General features: G+C 45.9%; 1 protein-coding gene across 1 annotated transcript; it reads right to left on the reverse strand.

The window, feature by feature from the left end:
- Nucleotides 1-399: 399 nt before the first annotated feature.
- TGM1 (transglutaminase 1) lies at nt 400-26,867 on the reverse strand. Its single transcript, XM_066571212.1, has 14 exons — nt 26,639-26,867; nt 24,994-25,170; nt 23,760-24,038; nt 21,745-21,863; nt 18,569-18,676; nt 14,429-14,603; nt 12,813-12,951; nt 10,532-10,635; nt 9,591-9,679; nt 6,717-6,870; nt 3,480-3,758; nt 2,928-3,088; nt 1,394-1,530; nt 400-652 (listed from the first exon to the last, which is right to left on the reverse strand). The coding sequence occupies exons 1-14, from the start codon at nt 26,865-26,867 to the stop codon at nt 400-402; spliced, it is 2,403 nt and encodes an 800-aa protein (XP_066427309.1).
- Between the last annotated feature and the right edge of the window lie 21 nt (nt 26,868-26,888).

The raw sequence follows: 26,888 nt of genomic DNA on the forward strand, positions 1-26,888 counted from the left end.
TACGGACCAGTATGGACCAGTGACCCCTTCCAGTGAATCCCAGTATGGACCAGTATGGATCAATGACCCCTCCCAGTGCTCCCAGTATGGTCCGAAATGGCTCCCAGTGCTCCCAGTATGAACCAGCATGGACCAAAGATCCCTCCCAGTGCTCCCAGTATGGCTCCCAGTATAAACCAGTAACCTCAAAACCCCTCCCAGTGCTCCCAGTAGGAACCAGCATGGACCAGTATGAACCAGTGACCCCTCCCAGTGCTCCCAGTATGAACCAGTATGGACCAACGATCCCTCCCAGCGCTCCCAGTATGGCTCCCAGTATAAACCAGTAACCCCAAAACCCCCTCCCAGCGCTCCCAGTATCACCCAAACCCCCTCCCAGCGCTCCCAGTCTCACCCCCTTCACCCCCCCGTGCTTCCTCCCGGCCTCCCCCTCCTCCTCCTCCTCCTCCTCCTCCCGGCACTCCCAGCATTCCCAGTCAGGTTCCCAGTGCTCCCAGTATCCCCAGTATCCCCAGCAGCCACGTTGAACTGGACGCTGCCCGTCAACGGGGGCAGGGCTGCGCTTTCCAGCGTGGCCGCCAGGCGGCGCTGTCCGGCCCGAAGCGGCGTCACTGATTGGCTGAGCCGGAGCGTCTGCCCCGCCCCCACCGACCTGCGCGGGGACGAACCAGGATCAACCAGTAGGAACCAGTATGGATCAAACGGGCTCCCAGTTTGAGGTAAACCGGTCCCAGTTCATCCCAGTGACCCCCCCAGTGTAAACCAATATGGACCAGTACAAACCAGTAACCCCAAACCCCTTTTAACCCTTTTTTACCCATTTTTTACCCATTTTTTTTACCCATTTTTTACCCATTTTTACCCATTTTTTGTCCTTTTCCCCCATTTCCCCCTACTCAGTCCCTCCCAGTATAAACCAGTACAAACCAGTAACCCCAAATCTCCTTTTAACCCTTTCTTAACCCCTGTCTTAACCCCTTTCTTAACCCCTTTTTACCCATTTCCCCCCTTTTTTTACCATTTCTAACCATTTTACACCCTTTTCTCCCCATTTCCCTCCTCCCAGTATAAACCAGTAACCCAAATCAAAATTTAGCCCTTTCTTAACCCTTTCTTACCCATTTTTACCCATTTTTGTCCATTTTTCACCAATTTTTTACCCATTTTTTTGTCCATTTTCTCCCCATTTCCCCCTCCCAGTCCCTCCCAGTCCAAACCAGTAACCTTAATTCCAAATGTAACCCTTTCTTAACCCTATTTTTACCCATTTTTCGTCCTTTTTCTGTCCTTTTTTTTACCCAATTGTCATCCCTTTTTCACCCATTTTCACCATTTTTCCCCATTTCCCCCCTCCCAGTCCCTCCCAGTATAAACCAGTCCATCCCAGTCTCACCCCAGTGACACCGGTTTGGGACAGGAGATCCCGGCGCCCTCCATCCTCAGCGAGGCTCCGGTCAGCGGCTCCGGTAGAGGGTTCTGGAAAACCACCTGCACAGGCACCTCCTGGCCCACCACGGCCGGGCCCAGCAGCTGTGGGAGACCCAAAATCCCCATTTTTCACCCCAAAAAAATACCTTTTTTTTTAACCCCAAAAAACCCCATTTTTCACCACTTCTTATCCCCATTAAAGTCAATGGGGAATTTGGGACACCAGGTCTACCCCATTGAAGTCAATGGGGAATTTCAGACACCAGGTCTACCCTATTAAAGTCAATGGGTAATTTTGGACACCAGGTCTACCCCCGTTAAAGCCAATGGGGAATTACGGACACCAGGTCTACCCCATTAAAGCCAATGAGGACTTTTAGACACCAGGTCTACCCCATTAAAGTCAATGGGGATTTTGGACACCAGGTCTACCCCATTAGAGTCAATGGTGATTTTTGGACACCAGGTCTACCCCATAAAAGTCAATAGGAATTTGGGACACCAGGTCTACTCCATTAAAGTCAATGGGGATTTTGGACACCAGGTCTACCCCATTGACTTCAATGGGTAATTTTGGACACCAGGTCTACCCCCATTGAAAGCAATGGACATTTAGAGAACAAGGCCCTGTTCAGAGGCTCCAGTAGTGTTCTGGAAAACCACGTACACCACCACCTCCTGGCCCGCCACAGCTAGGCCCAGCAGCTGCAGGACACCAACAATCCCCATTTTTCACCCCAAAAAAATCCCTTATTTTTACCCAAAAATCCCTCTTTTTCACCATTTTTTAACCCCATTAAAGTCAATAGGGAGTGACAGACACCAGGTCTACCCCCATTGAAGTCAATGGGGAATATGGGACTACAGGTTTACCCCGTTAAGACTCAATAGGGATTCTGGACACCAGGTCTACCCCATAGAAGTCTATGGGGATTTTAGGGACACCAGGTCTACCCCATTGAAATCAATGGGGAATTTTGGACACCAGGTCTACCCCATTAAAGTCAATGGGTATTTTTGGACACCAGCTCATTTTTGGACACCAGGTCTACCCCATTAAAACCAATGAGGATTTTTAGACACCAGGTCAACCCCATAGAAGTCAATGGGCAATTTCAGACACCAGGTCTACCCCATTAGAGTCAATGGGGATTTAGGGGCACCAGGTCTACCCCATTAAAGTCAATGGGGATTTTGGGGACACCAGGTCTACCCCATTGAAATCAATGGGGAATTTTGGACACCAGGTCTACCCCCATTAAAGCCAATGGGAATGATGGACACCAGGTCTACCCCATTAAAGTCAATGGGTAATTTTGGACACCAGGTCTACCCCCATTAAATCCAATGGTAATTCATGGACACCAGGTCTACCCCATTAACACCAATGGAGATTTCATCCTCTTCCCCATCTCCTGAACAAAAAAAAACCCCAAAGCCTTCCCCAAACCGCAAATTTTTGGGGTCGCCCCGAATATTTCTCGGGGTGGTTTCGTTACCGTCAGGGTGAGCTCGGGCGTGTGCAGCCGCACCAGCAGCTCCTTGGCCAGCACCTGCCCTGTCTCCTGCACGGCCGCCGCCACCGTCAGCTTCAGCGCGTCCTGGTCACCCACGTGGGGCTGGTACTCGGAGTAGCTCACGGTCATTGTCACCGTGTCCTCTGTTTGGGGACATTGGGGACACCCCCAGAGATGTCAGGGACACCCTAAAGGACACTGGGGACACTCAAAGGGACATCGGGGACACCCCCAGGGGACACTGGGGACACCTCAGTACCAAACCAGTACCAAACCAGTATCAAATACAGAATTTAACCCCCATTTTTCACCCTTTTCCCTGACCCAAAACCGCCCCAAACCGCCCCAAAACCCCCTCCCAGTCCCTCCCAGTACAAACCAGTACAAACCAGTAACCCCAAATCCCCTTTCCCCCATTTTTAACCCCTTACTTCCCCATTTTTTGCCCGTTTCTGGTCGTTTTTTCACCGTTTTCCCCCGGTTTTCCCCCGTTTCTCCCCTCCCAGTCCCTCCCAGTATAAACCAGCGGCTCACCCTGCGCGGGCGGCAGCGTCCGGCGGTGCTGCTCCTGCCGGAAGGCGGCCCCGGCCACGCCGGTGTAGCGCACGGCGCAGAGGGAGAAGCGCAGCCGCAGCGTCCGAGGCTCCGCCCCCTGGTTCTTGACCACTGCCCGAAGGTCCAGCTCGGCTCCGGCCACGGCCGGACCGGAGCCGACGGTCAGGGTGACCTCTCCGGCCGAGGTCGGGCCGCGCTGGCGAGGGCGGGAGCCGTGCGAGGTGGCGGCGTTGACGGCGCGGCGTTCCTCCTCCGAGCCTGGCGGGAATGGTCATTGGTCATTGGTGGGGTCAAAGGTCATTGGTGGGGTCATTGGTCGAGGGTTGGGTCATTGGTCTTTGGTCATTGGGCATTGGTTGGGTCAATGGTCATTGGTTGGGTCATTGGTCTTTGGTCATTGGTCAAGGGGGCATTGGTCATTGGTTGGGTCAAGGGGTCAAGGGTTGGGTCAAGGGTTGGGTCATTGGTCATCGGTTTGGTCATTGGGTCAAGGATTGGGTCAAGGGGTCAAGGATTGGGTCATTGGTCTTTGGCCATTGGCCATTGGTTGGGTCATTGGTCAAGGGGTCAAGGGTTGCGTCATTGGTTGGGTCATTGGTCATCAGTTTGGTCATTGGTCATTGGGTCAAGGAGTCAAGGGTTGGGTCATTGGTTATTGGTTGGGTCAAGGGGTCAAGGTTTGGGTCAAGGGGTCAAGGTTTGGGACATTGGTCTTTGGCCATTGGCCATTGGTTGGGTCATTGGTCTTTGGCCATTGGCCATTGGTTGGGTCATTGGTCAATGGTCATTGGTCAAGGGGTCAAGGCTTGGGTCATTGGTTGGATCATTGGTTGGGTCATTGGTCATCGGTTTGGTGATTGGGTCAAGGATTGGGTCAAGAAGTCAAGGGTTGGGTCATTGGTCAAGGGGTCATTGGTTGAGAGTTGGGTCAATGGTTGGGTCATTGGTCATTGGTCAAGGGGTCAAGGGTTGGGTCAAGGAGTCAAGGGTTTGATCATTGGTTATTGGTTGGGTCAAGGGGTCAAAGGTTGGGTCAAGGGGTCAAGGTTTAGGGTCAATGGTCATTGGTTGGGTCAAAGGTTGCGTCCTTGGTTGGGTCATTGGTCATCGGTTTGGTCATTGGGTCAAGGGATCAAGGGTCAGGTCATTGGTCAAGGGTCGGGTCAAGGAGTCAAGGGTTGGGTCAAGGGTTGGGTCATTGGTCTTTGGCCATTGGCCATTGGTTGGGTCATTGGTCATCGGTTTGGTCATTGGGTCAAGGGTTGGGTCAAGGGATCGTTGGTTGGGTCATTGGTCATCGGTTTGGTCATTGGTCATTGGGTCAAGGGGTCATTGGTTGGGTCAAGGGGTCATTGGTCAAGGGGTCATTGGTCAATGGTTGGGTCATTGGTCATTGAGTGGGTCAATGGTCAAGGTTTCGGTCACTCAGGCGTCAGTGGTCACTCATTTGTCACCCTATAGTCACTCAGTGGTCACTCAGTGGTCACTCAGTGGTCACTCAGAGTCATTTTTGGGCCATTTTAACCGGGTTTTTTTGGCCATTTTTGGTCAGTGGTCACTCCTTGGTCACCCAGTGGTCACTCAGTGGTCACTCAGTGGTCACTCAGGGTCAATTCAGGCCATTTTGGGGCCGTTTTTTGGCCATTTTGGCTCAGTGCTCAGTGGTCACTCAGGGTCTTTTGGGGTCATTTTTGGGTGATTTTGGGTCATTTTTGGGCCATTTTGAGCCGGATTTTTTTGGCCATTTTTGGTCAGTGGTCACTCCTTGGTCACCCAGTGGTCACTCAGTGGTCACTCAGGGTCAATTCGGGCCATTTTGGGGCCGTTTTTTGGCCATTTTGGGTCAGTGCTCAGTGGTCACTCAGGGTCTTTTGGGGTCATTTTTGGGCCATTTTCGTTCATTTTTGGGCCATTTTGAGCCGGATTTTTTTGGCCATTTTGGGTCAGTGGTCACCCACTGGTCACTCAGTGGTCACTCATTGGTCACTCAGGGTCATTTTTGGGCCATTTTGGGGCCTTTTTTGGCCGTTTTTTGGCTATTTTGACTCAGTGCTCAGTGGTCACTCAGGGTCTTTTGGGGTCATTTTTGGGCCATTTTCGGTCATTTTTGGGCCATTTTGAGCCGGTTTTTTTTGGCCATTTTGGGTCAGTGGTCACCCAGTGGTCACTCAGTGGTCATTCATTGGTCACTCAGGGTCATTTTTGGGCCATTTTGGGGCCTTTTTTGGCCGTTTTTTGGCTATTTTGGGTCAGTGCTCAGTGGTCACTCAGGATCTTTTGGGGTCATTTTTGGGCCATTTTCGGTCATTTTTGGGCCATTTTGAGCCGGATTTTTTTGGCCATTTTGGGTCAGTGGTCACTCAGTGGACACTAAGTGGTCACTCAGGGTCATTTTTGGGCCATTTTGGGGCCTTTTTTGGCCGTTTTTTGGCTATTTTGGGTCAGTGCTCAGCGGTCACTCAGGGTCATTTTCAGTCATTTTTGGGCCATTTTTGGGCCATTTTCGGTCATTTTTGGGCCATTTTGAGCCGGATTTTTTTGGCCATTTTTGGTCATTGGTCACTCCTTGGTCACCCAGTGGTCACTCAGTGGTCACTCAGGGTCATTTCTGGGCCATTTTGGGGCCGTTTTTTGGCCATTTTGGCTCAGTGCTCAGTGGTCACTCAGGGTCTTTTGGGGTCATTTTTGGGCCATTTTCGGTCATTTTTGGGCCATTTTGAGCCGGATTTTTTTGGCCATTTTTGGTCAGTGGTCACCCAGTGGTCACTCAGTGGTCACTCATTGGTCACTCAGGGTCATTTTTGGGCCATTTTGGGTCCGTTTTTTGGCCAGTTTTTTGGCCATTTTGGGTCAGTGCTCAGCGGTCACTCAGGGTCATTTTCAGTCATTTTTGGGCCATTTTGGGTCATTTTTGGGCCATTTTGAGCCGGATTTTTTTGGCCATTTTTGGTCAGTGGTCACCCAGTGGTCACTCAGTGGTCACTCATTGGTCACTCAGGGTCATTTTTGGGCCATTTTGGGGCCCTTTTTTGGCCATTTTGGGGCCGTTTTTTGGCCACTTTGGCTCAGTGCTCAGTGGTCACTCAGGGTCTTTTGGGGTCATTTTTGGGCCATTTTCGGTCATTTTTGGGCCATTTTGAGCCGGATTTTTTTGGCCATTTTTGGTCATTGGTCACCCAGTGGTCACCCAGTGGTCACCCAGCGTCCCCCACTGACCCTCGGGGTGCTTGTACTGGTCAGTGATGTCCACTCTGGCGGCAGAGCCGGCGCCCAGGGTGCTGATCCTGCGGCCGATGGCGCCCTGCTCCACGTGCACCACGGCGAAGCCGCCGTGCGCCTGCCGCTGCCAGTACACCTTGTCGCTGTTCACCTGCCAATTTGCATAATTAGCCGCCTCATTTGCATGCCTAATCGGCGCCCGCACCGCCAGGGTTAAGTAGGGTTCGTAATTAAAGCAATTAACCCCCGGGTTGGGCAATTAGGGCGCTGGCGAAACTCCCCCCCCCCCGGGTGGGGGTGATGGCGCCAGCGCTGCCTTGTAGCGGTTAGCCTCTAATTCGCATGTTAATGAGCTAATTTGCATATTAATAAGCACCTTAGAGGCATTGATAAGCACTCACTGTGGCATAGTTAATTAGGTTTTGTTGTAATGGTAATTAGCCCCAGGTTTTGCGTAATTAGGTTTGTGCACACTGTCGCAGTTCACCAGCCTCATTTGCATAGTTTATCAGCTAATTTGCATACAATATCAGCCACTCAGCAACCGCGTTAAGTATGGCTCCTATTTAACATAATTAGCCCCAGGTTTTGCGTAATTAGGTTTGTGTATGCGGGTGCAGCTTGTGGCCGTTCACCAGCCTCATTTGCATAGTTTATCAGCTAATTTGCATATAATATCAGCCAGTCAGAAAAGGGGTTAAGCATGGCTCCTATTTAAGGTAATTAGCCCCAGGTCTTGCGTAATTAAGGCATGTCCCGCACAGATTCCTTTGCAGCTCGTTGCTGTTCGCCGGCCTCATTTGCATAACTCATGAGCTCATTTGCATAGCTTATCGTCCATTGAGCAATGGCATTAATACGGTTCCTAATTAGAGTCATTAGCCCCAGGCTTTGCGTAATTAGGTTTATGTATGAGGGTGCAGGTTGTCGCTGTTCGCCAGCCTCATTTGCATAATTCATGAGCTCATTTGCATAGCCAGACATCCATTGACGGATGGAATTAAATATGGCTCCTAATTAGTCTAATTAGCCCCTTGTTTTGTGTAATTAGGTTCGAGCATGCCAGCACACCTTGTGGCGGTTCACCGACGTAATTTGCATAATTCATGAGCTCATTTGCATATTGTATCGCCCACTGATCATCAGGGTTAAATATGGCTCTTAATTAAGGTAATTAACCCCTGGTTTGTGTAATTAGGTTTATGTACGCCAGTGCACCTTGTCACTGGTCACCAGCCTCATTTGCATAATTCGTGAGCTCATTTGCATAAATAATTAGCTCATCAGTGGCACTAATGATCCCCCTGATCGTTGGAATTAACCAGGCCTCCTAATTAAGGTAATTAACCCCTGGTTTGTATAATTAGGACACGGCCCTGGAGCTGCCAGCACACCTCATTAGCATAATTAATCACCTCATTAGCATATTTAGTTACCTCGTTAGTAGCAATAATCCCCCTTTCACCCGCAGGATTCCATTACTCCTCTAATTAGTGTCATTAAACCCTGATTTGCATATTCAGGCAGTGCCCTTGCCAGCAAACCATGGCACCATTAACCTGCTCATTTGCATAATTAATGACCGCATTAATACTCCATTAATTAGCACCATTACCCCCGCCCCTCATTAGCATAACAAACCTGTGCCGGTCTCATTTGCATACAGAGGCCACGCCCACCACCAGAAGCCAGTGCTGACCACGCTGCTGCTCACCTGCTCATTTGCATATTTAATAACCTCGTTAGTGTTAGTGAAGCACGCCGCACATGAGCTCAAGTAACCCACACCCGTTCTCATTTGCATAATTAGGCCACGCCCACCAAAAGCCACCACACTTTGTCGGTTTTCACTGGCGATTTTTGCATAATTTTGCATCTAATTTGCATATCTAGGGCACGACCACCACCACAAGCGGCCGGGTCACCAATCATTGTTCACCTGCTCATTTCCATAATTACCAATCTCATTTGCATAATTAATGATCACCCCCTTCACACCATTAGTTACATCTGCGAATTAGCATAATCAAGCCCTCATTTGCATATTTAGGACACACCCACCAATCCAAGTCATTGCACTGTCATTGTTCAGGGGCTAATTAACGATATCATTTGCATAATTAATTGTGACATCATCAGCACCATTAGTCACTCACCGTAATTAGCATAACCAAGCACTCATTTGCATATTTCAGCCACGCCTACCAGTTTAAGGGTCCTGCAGATTGTTATTGCTCAGGGGCTCATTTCCATAATTAACCCTCTCATTTGCATAATCATTTGTTACCCCGTAGCACTATTGATTATACATATTAATTAGCCTAATCAAGCTCTCATTTGCATATTGAGTCCACGCCCACCACCGCAATATACCAGCACAGTAATTGCTCATCTGCTCATTTGCATAAAACCCCAAATCATTTGCGTAATTATTACCCCATTACATCAATAAGTGCGCTTTCTAATTAGCATAACCAAGCCCTCATTTGCATAATCAGGCCACGCCCACACCCCCTCAAACCATCAGCAACGCCTTCATTGCTCACCTGCTCATTTCCATAATTAAAGGCATCACTTACATAATTAACGATGTTAATTTGCATGGATATCATCATTTGCATAATTAACAAGTTCCCATTGATCAGCACCATTATTACACCTCCCAACCCCCGCTCATTAACCCCTCATTTGCATATTCCCGCCACGCCCACCCCTATCCCCACCAACCCTCCCTCACTCCCCGCCCGCTCATTTCCATACCCCACCCTCCTCATTTGCATAATCAACCACCGCCACCCCCTTGGCCCCGCCCGAGAGCCGCCACTAACGAGCCTCCTGACGGCCTCATTTGCATAATTCAGCCCCGCCCACCTCGGCGAAGACGAAGGGCGTGTCGTACTTGAGGAAGACGTCGCCGTTCTTGACCGCGGTCACCGAGCACGGCCCGCAGCAGAACAGGCCTGGGAAAACCAGTACGGACCAATATAAACCAGTATAAACCAGTACAAACCAGTACGGACCAGTACGGACCAGTTTGGGGCGGGAAAAGGGGAAAAAACCCCGAAAAAATCCCAATTTTGGGGCCGTTTTAGAGCCCTGGATTCGCCCCCAAAACCCGCCCAGTTCATCCCAATTCCCAGTACGGACCAGTACAAACCAGTATGGACCAGTATAAACCAGTACGAACCAGTACAAACCAGTACAAACCAGTACAAACCAGTATAAAGCGATATAAGTCAGTTTAAAGTGGTTTAAGTCACTAGAAACCAGTATGGACCAGTATGGACCAGTATGGGTGGGAAAAAATAGGAAAAACCAGTATAAACCAGTAAGAACCAGTATAAACCAGTAAAGGATGAGTCATGGAAACCAGTATAACCCAGTATAACCCAGTACAAACCAGTATAAACCAGTCCAAACCAGTATAACCCAGTATAAACCAAAACCAGTATGGACCAGTATAAACCAGTAACCCCGAATCCCCTCCCAGTTCCCTCCCAAACCCCATCCCAGTACAAACCAGTACAAACCAGTACAAACCAGTACAAAAATCCCCATTTCCCCCCATTTTTTAACCCTTGAACTCCCTCCCAGTCCAAACCAGTATGGACCAGTATGGACCAGTATAAACCAGTACAAACCAGTAACCCCAAATCCCCTTTTAACCCTTTCTCCTCCATTTCTTCCCCCCGTTTTTCCCCCCTCCCAGTCCAAACCAGTCCAAACCAGTCCGAACCAGTCCAAACCAGTCCAAACCAGTCCAAACCAGTATAAACCAGTATAAACCAGTATAAACCAGTATAAACCAGTACCGCTGCTGGTCTCCTGGGGGGTGGCGTCCACCACCTGCCAACCGTCGTAGCCCTGGGGCAGGTCCGGCCTCTTCATCCAGCAGTCGTTCCACACGTGGAAGTTCCTGCACCAGTACAGACCAGTATAAACCAGTACAAACCAGTATAAACCAGTATGGACCAGTATGGAGGGGGAAAAGCAGAAAAAAAGCGGGAAAAAATCCCATTTTTTTCGCCCGTTTTTGAGCCTTTTAGCGCCCGAAAAGTCCCTGAGATCCACTCCCGGTAAATCCCATTCCCAGTACAAACCAGTATAAACCAGTATGGACCAGTATAAACCAGTATAGACCAGTATAAACCAATAAAAGTAGAAAAAACCGGTAAAAACCAGTAAAAACCAGTAAAAAATCCCAATTTTCACCCATTTTACAGCACCAAATCCCCTCCCAGTTTATTCCATTCCCAGTATAAACCAGTATGGACCAGTATGAACCAGTACAGACCAGTACGGACCAGTATAAACCAGTACAAACCCAATTTTTAACCCTTTAAGAGCCCCAAATTCCCCCCCAAAACCCCTCCCAGTATAAACCAGTAACCCCCCAGTCCCAAACCAGTATAAACCAGTACAAACCAGTAACCCCCCAGTCCCAAACCAGTACAAACCAGTATAAACCAGTAACCCCAAAACCCCCATTTTTAACCCTTTCTTTCCCCATTTTTCCCCCATTTTCCCCCCTTTATCTCCTCCCAGTCCCTCCCAGTATAAACCAGTAACCCCCAGTCCCCTCCCAGTATAAACCAGTAACCCCCCAGTCCCAAACCAGTATAAACCAGTATGAAACCAGTACAAACCAGTAACCCCAAAACCCCCATTTTTAACCCTTTCTTCTCCATTTTCCCCCCATTTTTCCCCATTTTTCCCCTCCCAGTTCCCTCCCAGTATAAACCAGTACAAACCAGTAACCCCCCAGTCCCAAACCAGTATAAACCAGTACAAACCAGTAACCCCAAAACCCCCATTTTTAACCCTTTCTTCTCCATTTTTCCCCATTTTCCCCTCCCAGTTCCCTCCCAGGATAAACCAGTAAGGCACCAGTACAAACCAGTAACCCCCAGACCCAAACCAGTAACCCCAAAACCCCCATTTTTAACCCTTTCTTCCCCATTTTTCCCCATTTCCCCCCCTTTATCTCCTCCCAGTCCCTCCCAGTATAAACCAGTAACCCCCAGTCCCCTCCCAGTATAAACCAGTAAGGCACCAGTATAAACCAGTAACCCCCAGTCCCAAACCAGTATAAACCAGTAACCCCAAAACCCCCATTTTTAACCCTTTCTTCCCCATTTTTCCCCCATTTTTCCCCATTTTTCCCCTCCCAGTATAAACCAGTAAGGCACCAGTACAAACCAGTAACCCCCCAGTCCCAAACCAGTAACCCCCAGTCCCAAACCAGTACAAACCAGTATGAAACCAGTACAAACCAGTAACCCCAAAACCCCCATTTTTAACCCTTTCTTCCCCATTTTTCCCCATTTTTCCCCTCCCAGTTCCCTCCCAGTATAAACCAGTAAGGCACCAGTATAAACCAGTAACCCCCCAGTCCCAAACCAGTATAAACCAGTATGAAACCAGTACAAACCAGTAACCCCAAAACCCCCATTTTTAACCCTTTCTTCCCCATTTTTCCCATTTTTCCCCATTTTTCCCCTCCCAGTATAAACCAGTAAGGCACCAGTACAAACCAGTAACCCCCCAGTCCCAAACCAGTAACCCCCAGTCCCAAACCAGTATAAACCAGTATGAAACCAGTACAAACCAGTAACCCCAAAACCCCCATTTTTAACCCTTTCTTTCCCCATTTTTTCCCCATTTCCCCCCCTTTATCTCCTCCCAGTCCCTCCCAGTATAAACCAGTAACCCCCAGTCCCCTCCCAGTATAAACCAGTAAGGCACCAGTATAAACCAGTAACCCCCAGTCCCAAACCAGTATAAACCAGTAACCCCAAAACCCCCATTTTTAACCCTTTCTTCTCCATTTTTCCCCATTTTTCCCCATTTTTCCCCTCCCAGTCCCTCCCAGTATAAACCAGTAACCCCCAGTCCCCTCCCAGTATAAACCAGTATGAAACCAGTACAAACCAGTAACCCCAAAACCCCCATTTCCCCCCGTTTTTAACCCTTTCTCCCCCATTTTTTCTTCGTTTCTCCCCCAATTTTCGCCGTTTTTTCCCCCTCCCAGTCCCTCCCAGTCCCTCCCAGTCCCTCCCAGTATAAACCAGTATAAACCAGTATAACCGGTACCAGACGGAGTCGGTGTTGAGGCGCTCCAGGGGCCTCATGGCCTCGTCCAGGTAGATGTCGGTGGTCAGGGAGGTGTCGGTGTCGTGGGCCGAGTTGTAATTGGTCACCGTGCGGGTGGGCAGGCCCAGGCAGCGCAGAACTACCAGTACAAACCAGTATAAACCAGTACAAACCAGTACAAACCAGTATGGACCGGTATGGGGCGGGAAAAGCGGAAAAAACCCCGAAAAAATCCCAAAAAAATCCCAATTTTGGGGCCGTTTTTCACCATTTCAAAGGCCCCAAATCCCTCCCAGTTTGTCCCAATTCCCAGTACGGACCAGTATAAACCAGTATGGACCAGTACAAACCAGTATAGGGGGGGAAAAGGGGAAAAAACCCCAAAAAAATCCCCAAAAAAATCCCCAAAAAATCCCAAATTTGGGGCCGTTTTAGAGCCCTGAATTGGCCCCCAAAACACTCCCAGTTCATCCCAATTCCCAGTATGGACCAGTATAAACCAGTACAAACCAGTATGGACCAGTATGGGGGGGGAAAAACAGAAAAAAACCCAAAAAAATCCCAAAAAATCCCCAAAAAAATCCCAAAAAATCCCCAAAAAATCCCAATTTTGGGGCCGTTTTAGAGCTCTGAATTCGCCCCCAAAACCCTCCCAGTTCATCCCAATTCCCAGTACAAACCAGTATAAACCAGTATAAACCAGTACGGGCCGGTATGGGGCGGGAAAAGGGGAAAAAACCCCAAAAAATCCCCAAAAAATCCCCAAAAATCCCAATTTTGGGCCCGTTTTTCACCATTTCAAAGGCCCCAAATCCCTCCCAGTTCGTCCCAATTCCCAGTACGGACCAGTACAAACCAGTACGGACCAGTATAAACCAGTATCCCCCATTTCCTCCATTTTTAACCCTTTCCTCCCCACATTTCCTCCCCACATTTCCCCCTTTTCCCGCTCATTTTTTGCCCGATTTTCGTTGTTTTTTCCCCATTTCTCTCCTCCCAGTACAAACCAGTCACCCCAAATCCAATTTTAACCCTTTCTTCCCCATTTTTTGCCATTTTTTCATCATTTCCCCCCCATTTCCCCCCCATTTTTAACCCTTTCCTCCCCACATTTCCCCCTTTTTTCCGCTCGTTTTTGGCCCAAGTTTTGCCCGATTTTCCCCATTTTCCCCCCATTTTTTCCCCCATTTTTCCCCATTTCTCTCCTCCCAGTACAAACCAGTCCAAACCAGTAACCCCAAATCCAATTTTAACCCTTTCTTCCCCATTTTTTCATAATTTTCCCCCAATTTTCCCCCCATTTTTAACCCTTTCCTCCCCACATTTCCCCCTTTTTTCCGCTCGTTTTCCGCCCGATTTTCGCCGTTCTTTTCCCATTTTTTCCCCATTTTTTCCCCATTTCTCCCCTCCCAGTACAAACCAGTATAACCCAGTAACCCCAAATCCCCATTTCCCCCCATATTTCCCCCCCATTTTTAACCCTTTCCTCCCCACATTTCCCCCTTTTTTTCCGCCCGATTTTCGCCGTTTTTCACCCGATTTTCGCCGTTTTTTCGCCGTTTTTTCCCCATTTTTTTCCCCCCATTTCTCCCCTCCCAGTATAAACCAGTACGAACCAGTGGTGACCACGCCGGCGAACACCCAGCACTGCCCGTAGCGCACGGGGGCTCCGGAGCCGTGGAAGCTCCTGAGGATCCCCACGGATCCGGCCCAGGCCGAGGGGTTCGTGCCCTGGGAATAATCCCCGGTCCAGTTCCCCACCAGGACCCCGCTGTCGTCCAGGGAATTCACCTGGGGGAAAAAAAGGGGGAAAAAATTCGGGAATTCACCCCCAAAAAAATTTGGGAATTTTTCGGGGAAAAAAACGCGAAAATTCCGGCGAAAAACGCGCGAAAATTCCGGCGAAAAACGCGAAAATTCCGGCAAAAAACAGGTGGAAAACGATGGAAATTCCCAGCAAAAAATCCGCCCTAAAGATCCTGAAATTCCTGGAAATGTTCCTGTCAAAATTCCCAAAAATTCCCAAATTCGTACCCCCCAAAAAAAAAAAAATTCCCCCAAAAATTCCTCGAAATTCCCAAAAAATTCCAGCCCCAAAAGGCCTCAAAAAAAGCCCAAAAGGAATTTGCCAAAAATTCAAAAATCCGCCCCCAAATATTCCAAATATTCCCAGGGAATTCACCTGGGAAAAAAGGGGAAAAAATTGGGGAATTTACCCCCCAAAAAAATTTGGGATTTTTTGGGGAAAAAACGCGAAAATTCCGGCGAAAAATGCGAAAATTCCACTGAAAAATGATGGAAAATGATGGAAATTCCCAGCAAAAAATCCGCCCTAAAGATCCTGAAATTCCTGGAAATGTTCTTGTCAAAATTCCCAAAAATTCCAAAATTCCAAAATTCCCAAATTTCCCCCAAAAATTCCTCGAAATTCCCAAAAAATTCCAGCCCCGAAACGCCTCAAAAAAAAGCCCAAAAGGAATTTGCCAAAAATTCAAAAATCCGCCCCCAAATATTGCAAATATTCCCAGGGAATTCACCTGGGAAAAAAGGGGAAAAAATTGGGGAATTTACCCCAAAAAAAATTTGGGATTTTTTGGGGAAAAAACGCGAAAATTCCGGCGAAAAATGCGAAAATTCCACTGAAAAATGATGGAAAATGATGGAAATTCCCAGCAAAAAATCCGCCCTAAAGATCCTGAAATTCCTGGAAATGTTCTTGTCAAAATTCCCAAAAATTCCAAAATTCCAAAATTCCCAAATTTCCCCCAAAAATTCCTCGAAATTCCCAAAAAATTCCAGCCCCGAAACGCCTCAAAAAAAGCCCAAAAGGAATTTGCCAAAAATTCAAAAATCCGCCCCCAAATATTCCAAATATTCCCAGGGAATTCACCTGGGAAAAAGGGGAAAAATTGGGGAATTTACCATAAAAAAATTTGGGATTTTTCGAGGAAAAAACGCGAAAATTCCGGCGAAAATTCTGGCGAAAAATGATGGAAATTCCCAGGAAAAATCCGCCCTAAAGATCCTGAAATTCCTGGAAATGTTCATGTCAAAATTCCCAAAAATTCCAAAATTCCAAAATTCCCAAATTCCGCCTCAAAAAATAAAAAAATTCCTCGAAATTCCCAAAAAATTCCAGTCCTGAAACGCCTCAAAAAAAGCCCAAAAGGAATTTGCCAAAAATTCAAAAATCCGCCCCCAAATATTCCAAATATTCCCAGGGAATTCACCTGGGAAAAAAGGGGAAAAAATTGGGGAATTTACCCCCAAAAAAATTTGGGAATTTTTTTGGGAAAAAACGTGAAAATTCCGGCGAAAAACGCGAAAATTCCGGCGAAAAACGCGAAAATTCCGGGTGGAAAATGATGGAAATTCCCAGCAAAAAATCCACCCTAAAGATCCTGAAATTCCTGGAAATGTTCATGTCAACATTCCCAAAAATTCCAAAATTCCAAAATTCCCAAATTCCCCCCCAAAAATTCCTCGAAATTCCCGGAAAATTCCAGCCCCGAAACGCCTCAAAAAAAGCCCAAAAGGAATCTGCCAAAAATTCGAAAATCCGCCCCCAAATATTCCAAATATTCCCAGGGAATTCACCTGGGAAAAAAGGGGAAAAAATTGGGGAATTTACCCCCAAAAAAATTTGGGAATTTTTTTGGGAAAAAAGGGGAAAATTCCGGCGAAAAATGCGAAAATTCCGGCGAAAAATGCGAAAATTCCACTAAAAAATGATGGAAATTCCCAGAAAAAATCCGCCCCAAAGATCCTGAAATTCCTGGAAATGTTCATGTCAAAATTCCCAAAAATTCCCAAAATTCGTACCCCAAAAAAAAAAAAAATTTCCCCCAAAAATTCCTCGAAATTCCCAAAAAATTCCAGCCCTAAAAGGCCTCAAAAAAACCCCAAAAGGAATTTGCCAAAAATTCAAAAATTCGCCCCCAAATATTCCAAAATTGGTGAAATCCCAAAATGGAGCGAAATTCCAAAAAATTGGGAAAATTTTGGCCCAAAATCCCAAAAATTCAGGCCCAAAATGATGAAATTTTAACGTCAAATTTGCCAGAAAATTCCAACCAAATTCCCTGAAATTCACCCAGAAAGTTTCTGAAATTCCTGAAATTATTCTCAGGAAAAGGTTGAAACCCCAAAATTCCCCAAATTTCTCTCAAAATCTCCCCCAAACCCCCCAAATTTTCCCAAATTCCCACTAAAATTCCAAATATCCCCCAAATTTCCCCCAAAAATCCCCCCAAAGTTCCTGAACTTTTCCCCAAATTACTCCAAAATTTCTCTCAAAAATCCCTGAAATTTCCCCCAAATTTCCAAAGTTTTCCCCAAAAATTCCTCCCAAATTTCCCCCAAATATCCTGAATTTTCCCAAAATCCAGCAAAATTCCCGAATTTTCCCCCAAATCCACCCCAAATCCCCAAATTCTCCCAAAATCCCCTCAAAAATTCCCCTCAAAATTGCTGAATTTCCCTTTACATTTTACCCCAAAATCCCCAAATTTCCCCAAAATTTCCCTCAAAAATCCCAGCAAAATTTCCGAATTTTCCCAAAATCACAAATTTTCCCAAAATCCCCGAAAAAATTCCCCCAAAATCCCAAATTTTCCCCCCAAAATCCCCTCAAAAATTCCCCCAAATCACAAAAATTCCCCTCAAAATTCCCCCTCAAAATTCCTCAATTTCCCCCAAAATTTCCCCAAAATTTTTGCGATTTTCCCCCCAAAATCCCCCAAATTTTTCCCCCAAATCCTCCAAACGTCCTAAAATTCCCGAATTTTCCCAAAAATCCCGAAATTTTCCCCCAAAATCCCCTCAAAAATTCCCCCAGAACACAAAAATTCCCCTCAGAAATCCCCGGAAAATTCCTCAATTTCCCCCCAAAATTTCCCTCAAAAATCCCCAAATTTCCCAAAATATCCCCACAAATCCCCCCAAAATTCCCACATTTTCCCAAATTTTCCCCAAAATTCCCAAATTTTCCCCAAATCCCCTCAAAAATTCGCCCAAAATCCCCTCAAAAATTCCCCTCAGAAATCCCTGCAAAATTCCTCAATTTCCCCCCAAATTTCCCCCAAATTTCCCCCAAATTTTGCGATTTTCCCCCCAAAATGCCCGAAATTTTCCCCCAAATCCTCCAAACTTCCCAAAATTCCCGAATTTTCCCAAAATTCCAAATTTTCCCCTCAGAAATTCCCCCAAATCACAAAAATTCCCCTCAGAAATCCCCGCAAAATTCCTCAATTTCCCCCCAAAATTTCCCTCAAAAATCCCCAAATTTCGCGATTTTCCCCCACAAACCCCCCCAAAATTCCCAAATTTTCCCCAAAATTCCCGAATTTTCCCCCCAAAATCCCCTCAAAAATTCCCCCAGAACACAAAAATTCCCCTCAGAAATCCCCACAAAATTCCTCAATTTCCCCTCAAATTTCCCCCAAAATTTCCCCCAAATTTTGCGATTTTCCCCCCAAAATGCCCGAAATTTTCCCCCAAATCCTCCAAACTTCCCAAAATTCCCGAATTTTCCCAAAATTCCAAATTTTCCCCTCAGAAATTCCCCCAAATCACAAAAATTCCCCTCAGAAATCCCCGGAAAATTCCTCAATTTCCCCCCAAAATTTCCCTCAAAAATCCCCAAATTTCGCGATTTTCCCCCACAGATCCCCCCAAAATTCCCGAATTTTCCCAAAATTTTCCCCAAAATCCCCGAATTTTCCCAAAATCCCGTTTTTTTCCCCCGTTTTCCTCACCATGGCCGACACCACCCTGGCCACCATGACGGGGTCGCCTCGGGCGCTGTGGGGCATCCCCCGCCGGTCCAGGATGAACAAACAGGCCTCCAACACCCCAGGCTCGAACTTTTTGGGGCAAAAAATGCAGATTTTGGGGTTTTTTAGACATTTTAAGGATTTTCTCAAAAAAACAAAAAAAAAAAAAAACCCGAAAAAATTCCGAAAAAAATTGGGCGAAATTCGGCGGGAAAATCACCAAAAAAACGGCACCAAAATGGCGCCCCCTGGTGGCGGTTTCGGGGAATTTTCTCGCAATTTTTTTGAGGGGAAAAGTGCAAATTTTGGGGAATCAAAAAATTCCTGAAATCTCAACATTTCCTCCAAAAATTGGATCAGAAATGGGCAAATTTTTGGGCGATATTTTGGGCCATTTTTGGGCCATTTTGGGGTCAAATTTGGGCTATTTCTGGGTGATATTTTGGGATATTTTGCCACAATTTTTGGCTGATTTTTGGGCCATTTCTGGCTGATATTTTGGGCTATTTCTGGCTGATTTTTGGGCCATTTCTGGGTGATATTTTGGGCTATTTTTGGGCTATTTTTGGCTGATTTTGGGCCATTTCTGGGTGATATTTTGGGCTATTTTTGGCTGATTTTTGGGCCATTTCTGGGTGATATTTTGGGCCATTTTTGGCTGATTTTTGGGCTATTTTGCCACAATTTTTGGGCCATTTTTGGCTGATTTTTGGGCCATTTCTGGGTGATATTTTGGGCCATTTTTGGCTGATTTTTGGGCCATTTCTGGCTGATATTTTGGGCCATTTTTGGCTGATTTTTGGGCCATTTCTGGCTGATATTTTGGGCTATTTTTGGGCCATTTTTGGCTGATTTTTGGGCCATTTCTGGGTGATATTTTGAGATATTTTGGACAATTTCTGGGTGATATTTTGGCCCATTTTTGGCTGATTTTTGGGCCATTTTTGGCTGATTTTTGGGCCATTTCTGGGTGATATTTTGGGCCATTTCTGGCTGATTTTTGGGCCATTTCTGGCTGATTTTTGGGCCATTTCTGGCTGATATTTTGGGCCATTTTTGGCTGATTTTTGGGCCATTTCTGGGTGATATTTTGGCCCATTTTTGGCTGATTTTTGGGCCATTTCTGGGTGATATTTTGAGATATTTTGGACAATTTCTGGGTGATATTTTGGGCCATTTTTGGCTGATTTTTGGGTCATTTCTGGCTGATATTTTGGGCCCTTTTTGGCTGATTTTTGGGCCATTTCTGGCTGATATTTTGGGCTATTTTTGGCTGATTTTTGGGCTATTTATGGGCCATTTCTGGCTGATATTTTGGGCCATTTTTGGGTGATATTTTGGGCTATTTATGGGCCATTTCTGGCTGATATTTTGGGCCATTTTTGGGTGATATTTTGGGCTATTTTTGGGCTATTATTGGCTGATTTTTGGGCCATTTCTGGGTGATATTTTGGGCCATTTTTGGCTGATTTTTGGGCCATTTCTGGCTGATATTTTGGCCATTTCTGGCTGATATTTTGGCCCATTTTTGGCTGATTTTTGGGCCATTTCAGGCTGATATTTTGGGCCATTTTTGGCTGATTTTTGGGCCATTTCAGGCTGATATTTTGGGCCATTTCTGGCTGATTTTTGGGCCATTTCTAGGTGATATTTTGGGCCATTTTGGCTGATTTTTGGGCCATTTCTGGGTGATATTTTGGGCTATTTTTGGGCTATTTTTGGCTGATTTTTGGGCCATTTCTGGGTGATATTTTGGGCCATTTTTGGCTGATTTTTGGGCCATTTCTGGCTGATATTTTGGGCCATTTTTGGCTGATTTTTGGGCCATTTCAGGCTGATATTTTGGGCCATTTTTGGCTGATTTTTGGGCCATTTCTGGGTGATATTTGGGCCATTTCTGGCTGATATTTTGGGCCATTTTTGGCTGATTTTTGGGCCATTTCTGGCTGATATTTTGGGCCATTTCTGGGTGATATTTTGGGCCATTTTTGGCTGATTTTTGGGCCATTTCTGGCTGATATTTTGGGCCATTTTTGGCTGATTTTTGGGCCATTTCTGGCTGATATTTTGGGCCATTTCTGGCTGATTTTTGGGCCATTTCTGGCTGATATTTTGGGCCATTTCTGGCTGATTTTTGGGCCATTTCTGGCTGATATTTTGGGCCATTTTTGGCTGATTTTTGGGCCATTTCTGGGTGATATTTTGGCCCATTTTTGGCTGATTTTTGGGCCATTTCTGGGTGATATTTTGAGATATTTTGGACAATTTCTGGGTGATATTTTGGCCCATTTTTGGCTGATTTTTGGGTTCTGGGTGATATTTTGAGATATTTTGGACAATTTCTGGGTGATATTTTGGCCCATTTTTGGCTGATTTTTGGGCCATTTTTGGCTGATTTTTGGGCCATTTCTGGCTGATATTTTGGGCCATTTTTGGCTGATTTTTGGGCCATTTTTGGCTGATTTTTGGGCCATTTCTGGGTGATATTTTGGGCCATTTTTGGCTGATTTTTGGGCCATTTCAAGCTGATATTTTGGGTCATTTTTGGCTGATTTTTGGGCCATTTCTGGCTGATTTTTGGGCCATTTCTGGCTGATATTTTGGGCCATTTTTGGCTGATTTTTGGGCCATTTCTGGCTGATATTTTGGGCCATTTTTGGCTGATTTTTGGGCCATTTTTGGCTGATTTTTGGGCCATTTCTGGGTGATATTTGGGCCATTTCTGGCTGATATTTTGGGCCATTTTTGGCTGATTTTTGGGCCATTTCTGGGTGATATTTTGGGCCATTTTTGGCTGATTTTTGGGCCATTTCTGGCTGATTTTTGGGCCATTTCTGGCTGATATTTTGGGCCATTTTTGGCTGATTTTTGGGCCATTTCTGGCTGATATTTTGGGCCATTTTTGGCTGATTTTTGGGCCATTTTTGGCTGATTTTTGGGCCATTTTTGGCTGATATTTTGGGCCATTTTTGGCTGATTTTTGGGCCATTTCTGGGTGATATTTGGGCCATTTCTGGCTGATTTTTGGGCCATTTTTGGCTGATTTTTGGGCCATTTTTGGCTGATTTTTGGGCCATTTCTGGCTGATATTTTGGGCTATTTTTGGGCCATTTTTGGCTGATTTTTGGGCCATTTCTGGGTGATATTTCCCCCCGTACCTGCCCATAGTTCCAGGCCCTCTCTGCGATTTGCTCCTCGGTGCCGTAGAAGATTCGGCCGCTCTCGTTCAGGACGTACTCGCTCAGGTCGCTCGTTTTCTCCATGTACACCGAGTCCTCTGCGCCCCAAAATTCCCTTTTTTCCTCCTTTTTTCCACTTTTTCCCCTCATTTCCCCCTTCTCCTGCATTCTCCCCACGTTATTTTTCATTTTTTCCCCATTTTTCACCTTTTTTCCCCAATTTTTTCCCATTTTTTTCCTGCATTTCTTCCCCATTTCCTCCTCATTTTTCTTCTTTTTCCCTGATTTTTTACCGATTTTTCCACATTTTTCCCCAAATTTTCCCTTCTTTTAATTTTCCCCAATTTTCCCCCCAATTTTTCTTCTTTTTTCATTTTTTTATGATTTTCCCCACATTTTTCCACCATTTTTCCTCCATTTCTTCCCCATTTCCTCCTGATTTTCCCCAATTTTTCCACATTTTCCCCCAATTTTTCCCCTTTTTTTATTATTTTCTGATTTTCCCCATTTTCCCCCATTTTTCCAAATTTTTTCCTCCATATCTTCCCCATTTCTCTTCTTTTTTTCCTGATTTTTTCCCAATTTTTCCACATTTCCCCCAATTTTTCTCCTTTCATTCATTTTTTTCTGATTTTCCCCACATTTTTCCCCATTTTCCCCAATTTTCTCTTCCATTTCTTCCCCATTTCCTCCTGATTTTTCTTCTTTTTGTCCTGATTTTTTCCCAATTTTTTCCCGAATTTTCCCTTTTTTTTCATTTTTCCCCATATTTTCCCCGATTTTTCCCCAATTTTTCCACATTTTTCCCCAATTTTTCTCCTTTTTTTTCATTTTTTTCTGATTTTCCCCACATTTTTCCCCATTTTTCCCCAATTTTTCCCTCCACATCTTCCCCATTTCCTCCTCATTTTCTTCTCTTTTTGCCGATTTTTTCCCCAATTTTTCCACATTTTTCCCCACATTTTCCCCTTTTTTGTTCATTTTTCCCCAATTTTTCCCCCCATTTTTTCCTCATTTTTTCCCAATTTTTCCCTTTTTTCTCTCATTTTCCCCCAATTTTTTCCCAATTTTTCCTCTTTTTTCCCTCTTTTTTTCCTGATTTTTTCCCCATTTTTTCCTTCTTTTTTTCTCAATTTTTTGCAAATTTCCCCCCATTTTAAACCAATTTTTTAGGGGTTTTTTTTTCATTTTCCCCCCATATCTTCCCCATTTTTTAACCAATTTTTTTCCTGTTTTTTCCCAAATTTTTCCCCAATCTTTCCTTAATTATTTTTTACCAAAATTCCCCTTTTTCCCCCCCAAAAAATTCCCCTTTTTTCACCTTCACACCAGGGATTGAACAGCACCACCACATCATTCTCAGGCTCCCAGGGCCATTTCCCCCAATTTTCTCCCCATTTCCCCCAAATTTTTTCTCCTTTTTTCTTCTATTTTTTCTCTTTTTTTCCTGATTTTTTTCCTCAATTTTCCCCCATTTTTTCCTGATTTTTCCCTTACTTTTTCCCAATTTTTCCCCAATTTCCCTCCAGTTTTTCCCCATCTTTCCAATTTTTTTCCCAATTTTTTTCCTTTTTTCCTCAATTTCTCCTCTTTTTTCCCTTTTTTTCCCCTGATTTTTCCACAATTTTCCTTCCTTTTTTTTCTCAAATTCCCCCCAATTTCCCCCCATTTTTAACCAATTCTTTTCACTTTCTTTTTCATTTTTCCTCCATATTTTCCCCATTTTTCCCCAATTTTCCCTCTTTTTTCTGCTTTTTCCCCCTTTTTTTTCCTGATTTTTCCCCATTTTTTCCTTCTTTTTTTTCTCAATTTTTTGCCCATTTCCCCCCATTTTAAACCAACTTTTTAAGTTTTTTTTTTCATTTTTCCCCCATACCTTCCCCATTTTTTACCCATTTTTTCCCCGTTTTTCCCCCAATTTTCCCCCAATCTTTCCTTAATTATTTTTTACCAAAATTCCCCTTTTTCCCCCCAAAAAATTCCCCTTTTTTCACCTTCACACCAGGGATTGAACAGCACCACCACGTCGTTCTCGGGCTCGAACGGCGCCGCGAATTCCCCGGCCTCCGTCCTGGTCCTGACGCTCAACCGGTACCGACCAATGGGAGCCGTGGGCGGGGCCGTCAGCCCCACCCACAGGGCGTGGTCACACCCGGCCACGCCCCCCAGGGGCTCGGCCACGCCCTCATCCAGCTCCGCCCTCCAGCCCGTGGGGGAGGAGTCACCCAGAGGCACCAGGACGTGAGTGCCCTTGGCCACCTGGGGGTTGGGGCCTGGGGACGCAAATTTGCATAAAATTTACATGCAATTTACATATCCCCAGCGCGTTTTACCGGTTTTCCCAAAAATCCCAGATTTGCCACCAAAATCCTACAAAATTTCCTAAAATTTTACCTCAGAAATCGCAAATTCACCCACAAAATCGTCCACTTTTGCCCCAAAATCCCCACAATTTCACCCCAAATTTCGCCTCAAAATTCACAAATTTCACCCCAAAAATTTCCTGAATTCCCCCCAAAACTTCCAAATTTTTCCCTAAAAATTCCTCCCAAAAATTCCCAATTTCCCTGACCAAATCCCCACATTTCCCACAAAATTCAAAAATTCCATCTCAAAATTCCCTCATAAAATTTCCGAATTTTACCCAAAATTTCACAAATTTTCACTTTAAAAATCCCGAATTTCCCATCAAAATCCAAATAGTTCCCACCAAAATTCCCAGTTTTACCCCAAAATTTGCCGCCAAATTCCCCAATACCCTTGGACACCTGGGGCCTGGGAGCACAAATTTGCATAAAATTTACATATTTACCAAAAAAAAAAAAATCTCCCCCAAATCCCAGTAAATTTGTGAATTTTAACTACAAAAATCCCCGAAATTTCCCACAAAATTCACAATTTTACCACCAAAAAACGCCTGAATTTCCCACAAAATTTCCCAATTTTCCCCAAAAAAATCTCACATTCCACCCAAAATTTCCCCCGAAAATTTACGAATTTTTCCCCAAAATTTCCCCAAAATTTCCCAAACTTTCCCCCTCAAATTCACCCCCAAAAAAATCCCAATTTCCCCTCATTTTTGGCTCTAAAATCGCCATTTTTCACCCTAAAACCCCAACATTTTTCCCTCAAATTCCCAAAACTTCCCCCCAAAATTCCAAGTCCCCAAACCCCCAAAATTTACCAAAATCCCCCTCAAAATTCCCGAATTTTCCCTCATTTGCATACCGAGGGTGAGCTCCAGGCAGAGCCCCTCCCCTTCCCGCAGGGGGCGGGGCAAGGCCACGCCCACATGGAAGCGCTGCCCCCTCCTCACCACCAGGGGGCGCCAGGCGAACTCCTGGGTGTGGTGAGCGACGCGATTGGCCGAGGAGCCGGGGCGGAGCCACACCGGAGCCAATAGGCCTGCGAGAAAAGGGAAAAGGGGCGGGGCTTAGCCATGGCCGCCATTTTGTGAGGGGAAAATGGCGGGGTTGGGGCCGGCGGCCATTTTGTGAGGGGAATAAATGGCAGGGTTGGGTCTGGCGGCCATTTTGTGAGGGGGAAAATGGCGGGGTTGGGGCTGGCGGCCATTTTGTGAGGGGGGAAAATGGCGGATTTGGGGGTTATTAGGGGATTTTTTTGGGGTTTTTAAGGGGATTTTTTGGGCAAACATTTTAGGATTAATATTTTGAATTTCTGAGGATTTTATGGGATTTTTCAGGGATTTTTTGGGGGATAATGGGTGAATTTTTTGGGATTTCTTTTTGGAATGTCACAGGAATTTTTAGGATTTTTTTGGGGATCTTTACAATTTTTAGGGTGAATTTTTTCGGTCATTTTAGAGGATTTTTGGAGGGATTTGGGGGGAAATTTTTGGGATTTATTTTGGAATTTCAGAGGAATTTTGGGGATTTTTTGGGGGATTTTTACGATTTTTGGGGAGGGGATTTTTTGGGATTTTTGTGGGGATTTTGGGGCTATTTACAGGGATTTTGGGGGGATTTTAGGGGGGGAGCGACGCGATTGGCCGAGGAGCCGGGGCGGAGCCACACCGGAGCCAATAGGCCTGCGGGAAAAGGGAAAAGGGGCGGGGCTTAGCGATGGCCGCCATTTTGTGAGGGGAAAATGGCGGGGTTGGGTCTGGCGGCCATTTTGTGAGGGGAATAAATGGCGGGGTTGGGGCCGGCGGCCATTTTGTGAGGGGAATAAATGGCGGGGTTGGGGCAGGCGGCCATTTTGTGAGGGGGAAAATGGCGGATTTGGGGTTTTTGGGGTTTTTTAGGGGATTTTTTTGGGATTTTTAAGGGGATTTTTTGGGCAAACATTTTAGGATTTATATTTTGAATTTCTGAGGATTTTATGGGATTTTTTGGGGTATTTTTTTGGGATTTTTTGAGGATTTTTTCTGGAGGTTTTGGAGGAATTTTTGGGGATATTTAGGGGGATTTTTCAGGGATTTTTCGGGGATTTTTTGGATGATTTTTTGGAGGGTTTTTGGGGGAATTTTTGGGGATATTTAGGGGGATTTTTCAGTGATTTTTTTTTTATATTCAGAGGATTTTATGGGATTTTTTTTTGGGGTGATTTCTGGGTGAAATTTTTGGGATTTCTTTTTGGAATTTCACAGGGATTTTTGGGGGGATTTTTACGATTTTTGGGGGGATTTTTTTGGGATATTTGGGGGTATTTTTGGGTCATTTTAGAGGATTTTTTGAGGTATTTTTAATACACCTGCAGGAAAGAAAAAGCGAGCAGGGCTTAACAACGGCGGCCATTTTGTGAGGGGCAAAATGGCGGCCGTCGGTGCTGCCTGCCTCTAAAAAACCCCGGATTTTTTAAATTTTTTTTTAAATTTTTTTCCCCCAAACTCCGGGAAATTTTTAACCCTTACCTGGACGGATGGGCTGCGCCGCCCTCCTGCCCGGGATCTCCCCCGGGATGGGCTCCCAGTCCCGCTCCCGCTGCCGGTTCCCGCAGCAGCCGCAGCAGCAGCCGCTCTTGGCCGCCAGGCGGCGCCAAAAGCCACGCCCAGAAGGGGGCGGGGCCTGGCGCGAGGAACCCGGCCCCCCCTGGCGGTGAACGGAGGCGAAACGGCCCGGGTCCAACCGGGGGTCCGGCATGGCCTGGAACCAGTACAAACC

The sequence above is a fragment of the Molothrus aeneus genome, unplaced genomic scaffold, assembly GCF_037042795.1.
Source record: "Molothrus aeneus isolate 106 unplaced genomic scaffold, BPBGC_Maene_1.0 scaffold_393, whole genome shotgun sequence".
NCBI classification, from domain to species: domain Eukaryota; kingdom Metazoa; phylum Chordata; class Aves; order Passeriformes; family Icteridae; genus Molothrus; species Molothrus aeneus.

What these genes read in the sequence shown, in the direction of transcription:
- TGM1 (XM_066571212.1), bottom strand. Translation starts at nt 26,867, where the DNA reads ATGCCGGACCCCCGGTTGGACCCGGGCCGTTTCGCCTCCGTTCACCGC. An exon ending in CTCAACACCGACTCCGTCTG is followed by an intron (nt 10,636 to 12,812) that starts GTACCGGTTATA and finishes GTACTGGTGCAG; the next exon opens with GAACTTCCACGTGTGGAACG. An exon ending in CGCCCTTCGTCTTCGCCGAG is followed by an intron (nt 6,871 to 9,590) that starts GTGGGCGGGGCT and finishes GCAAATTGGCAG; the next exon opens with GTGAACAGCGACAAGGTGTA.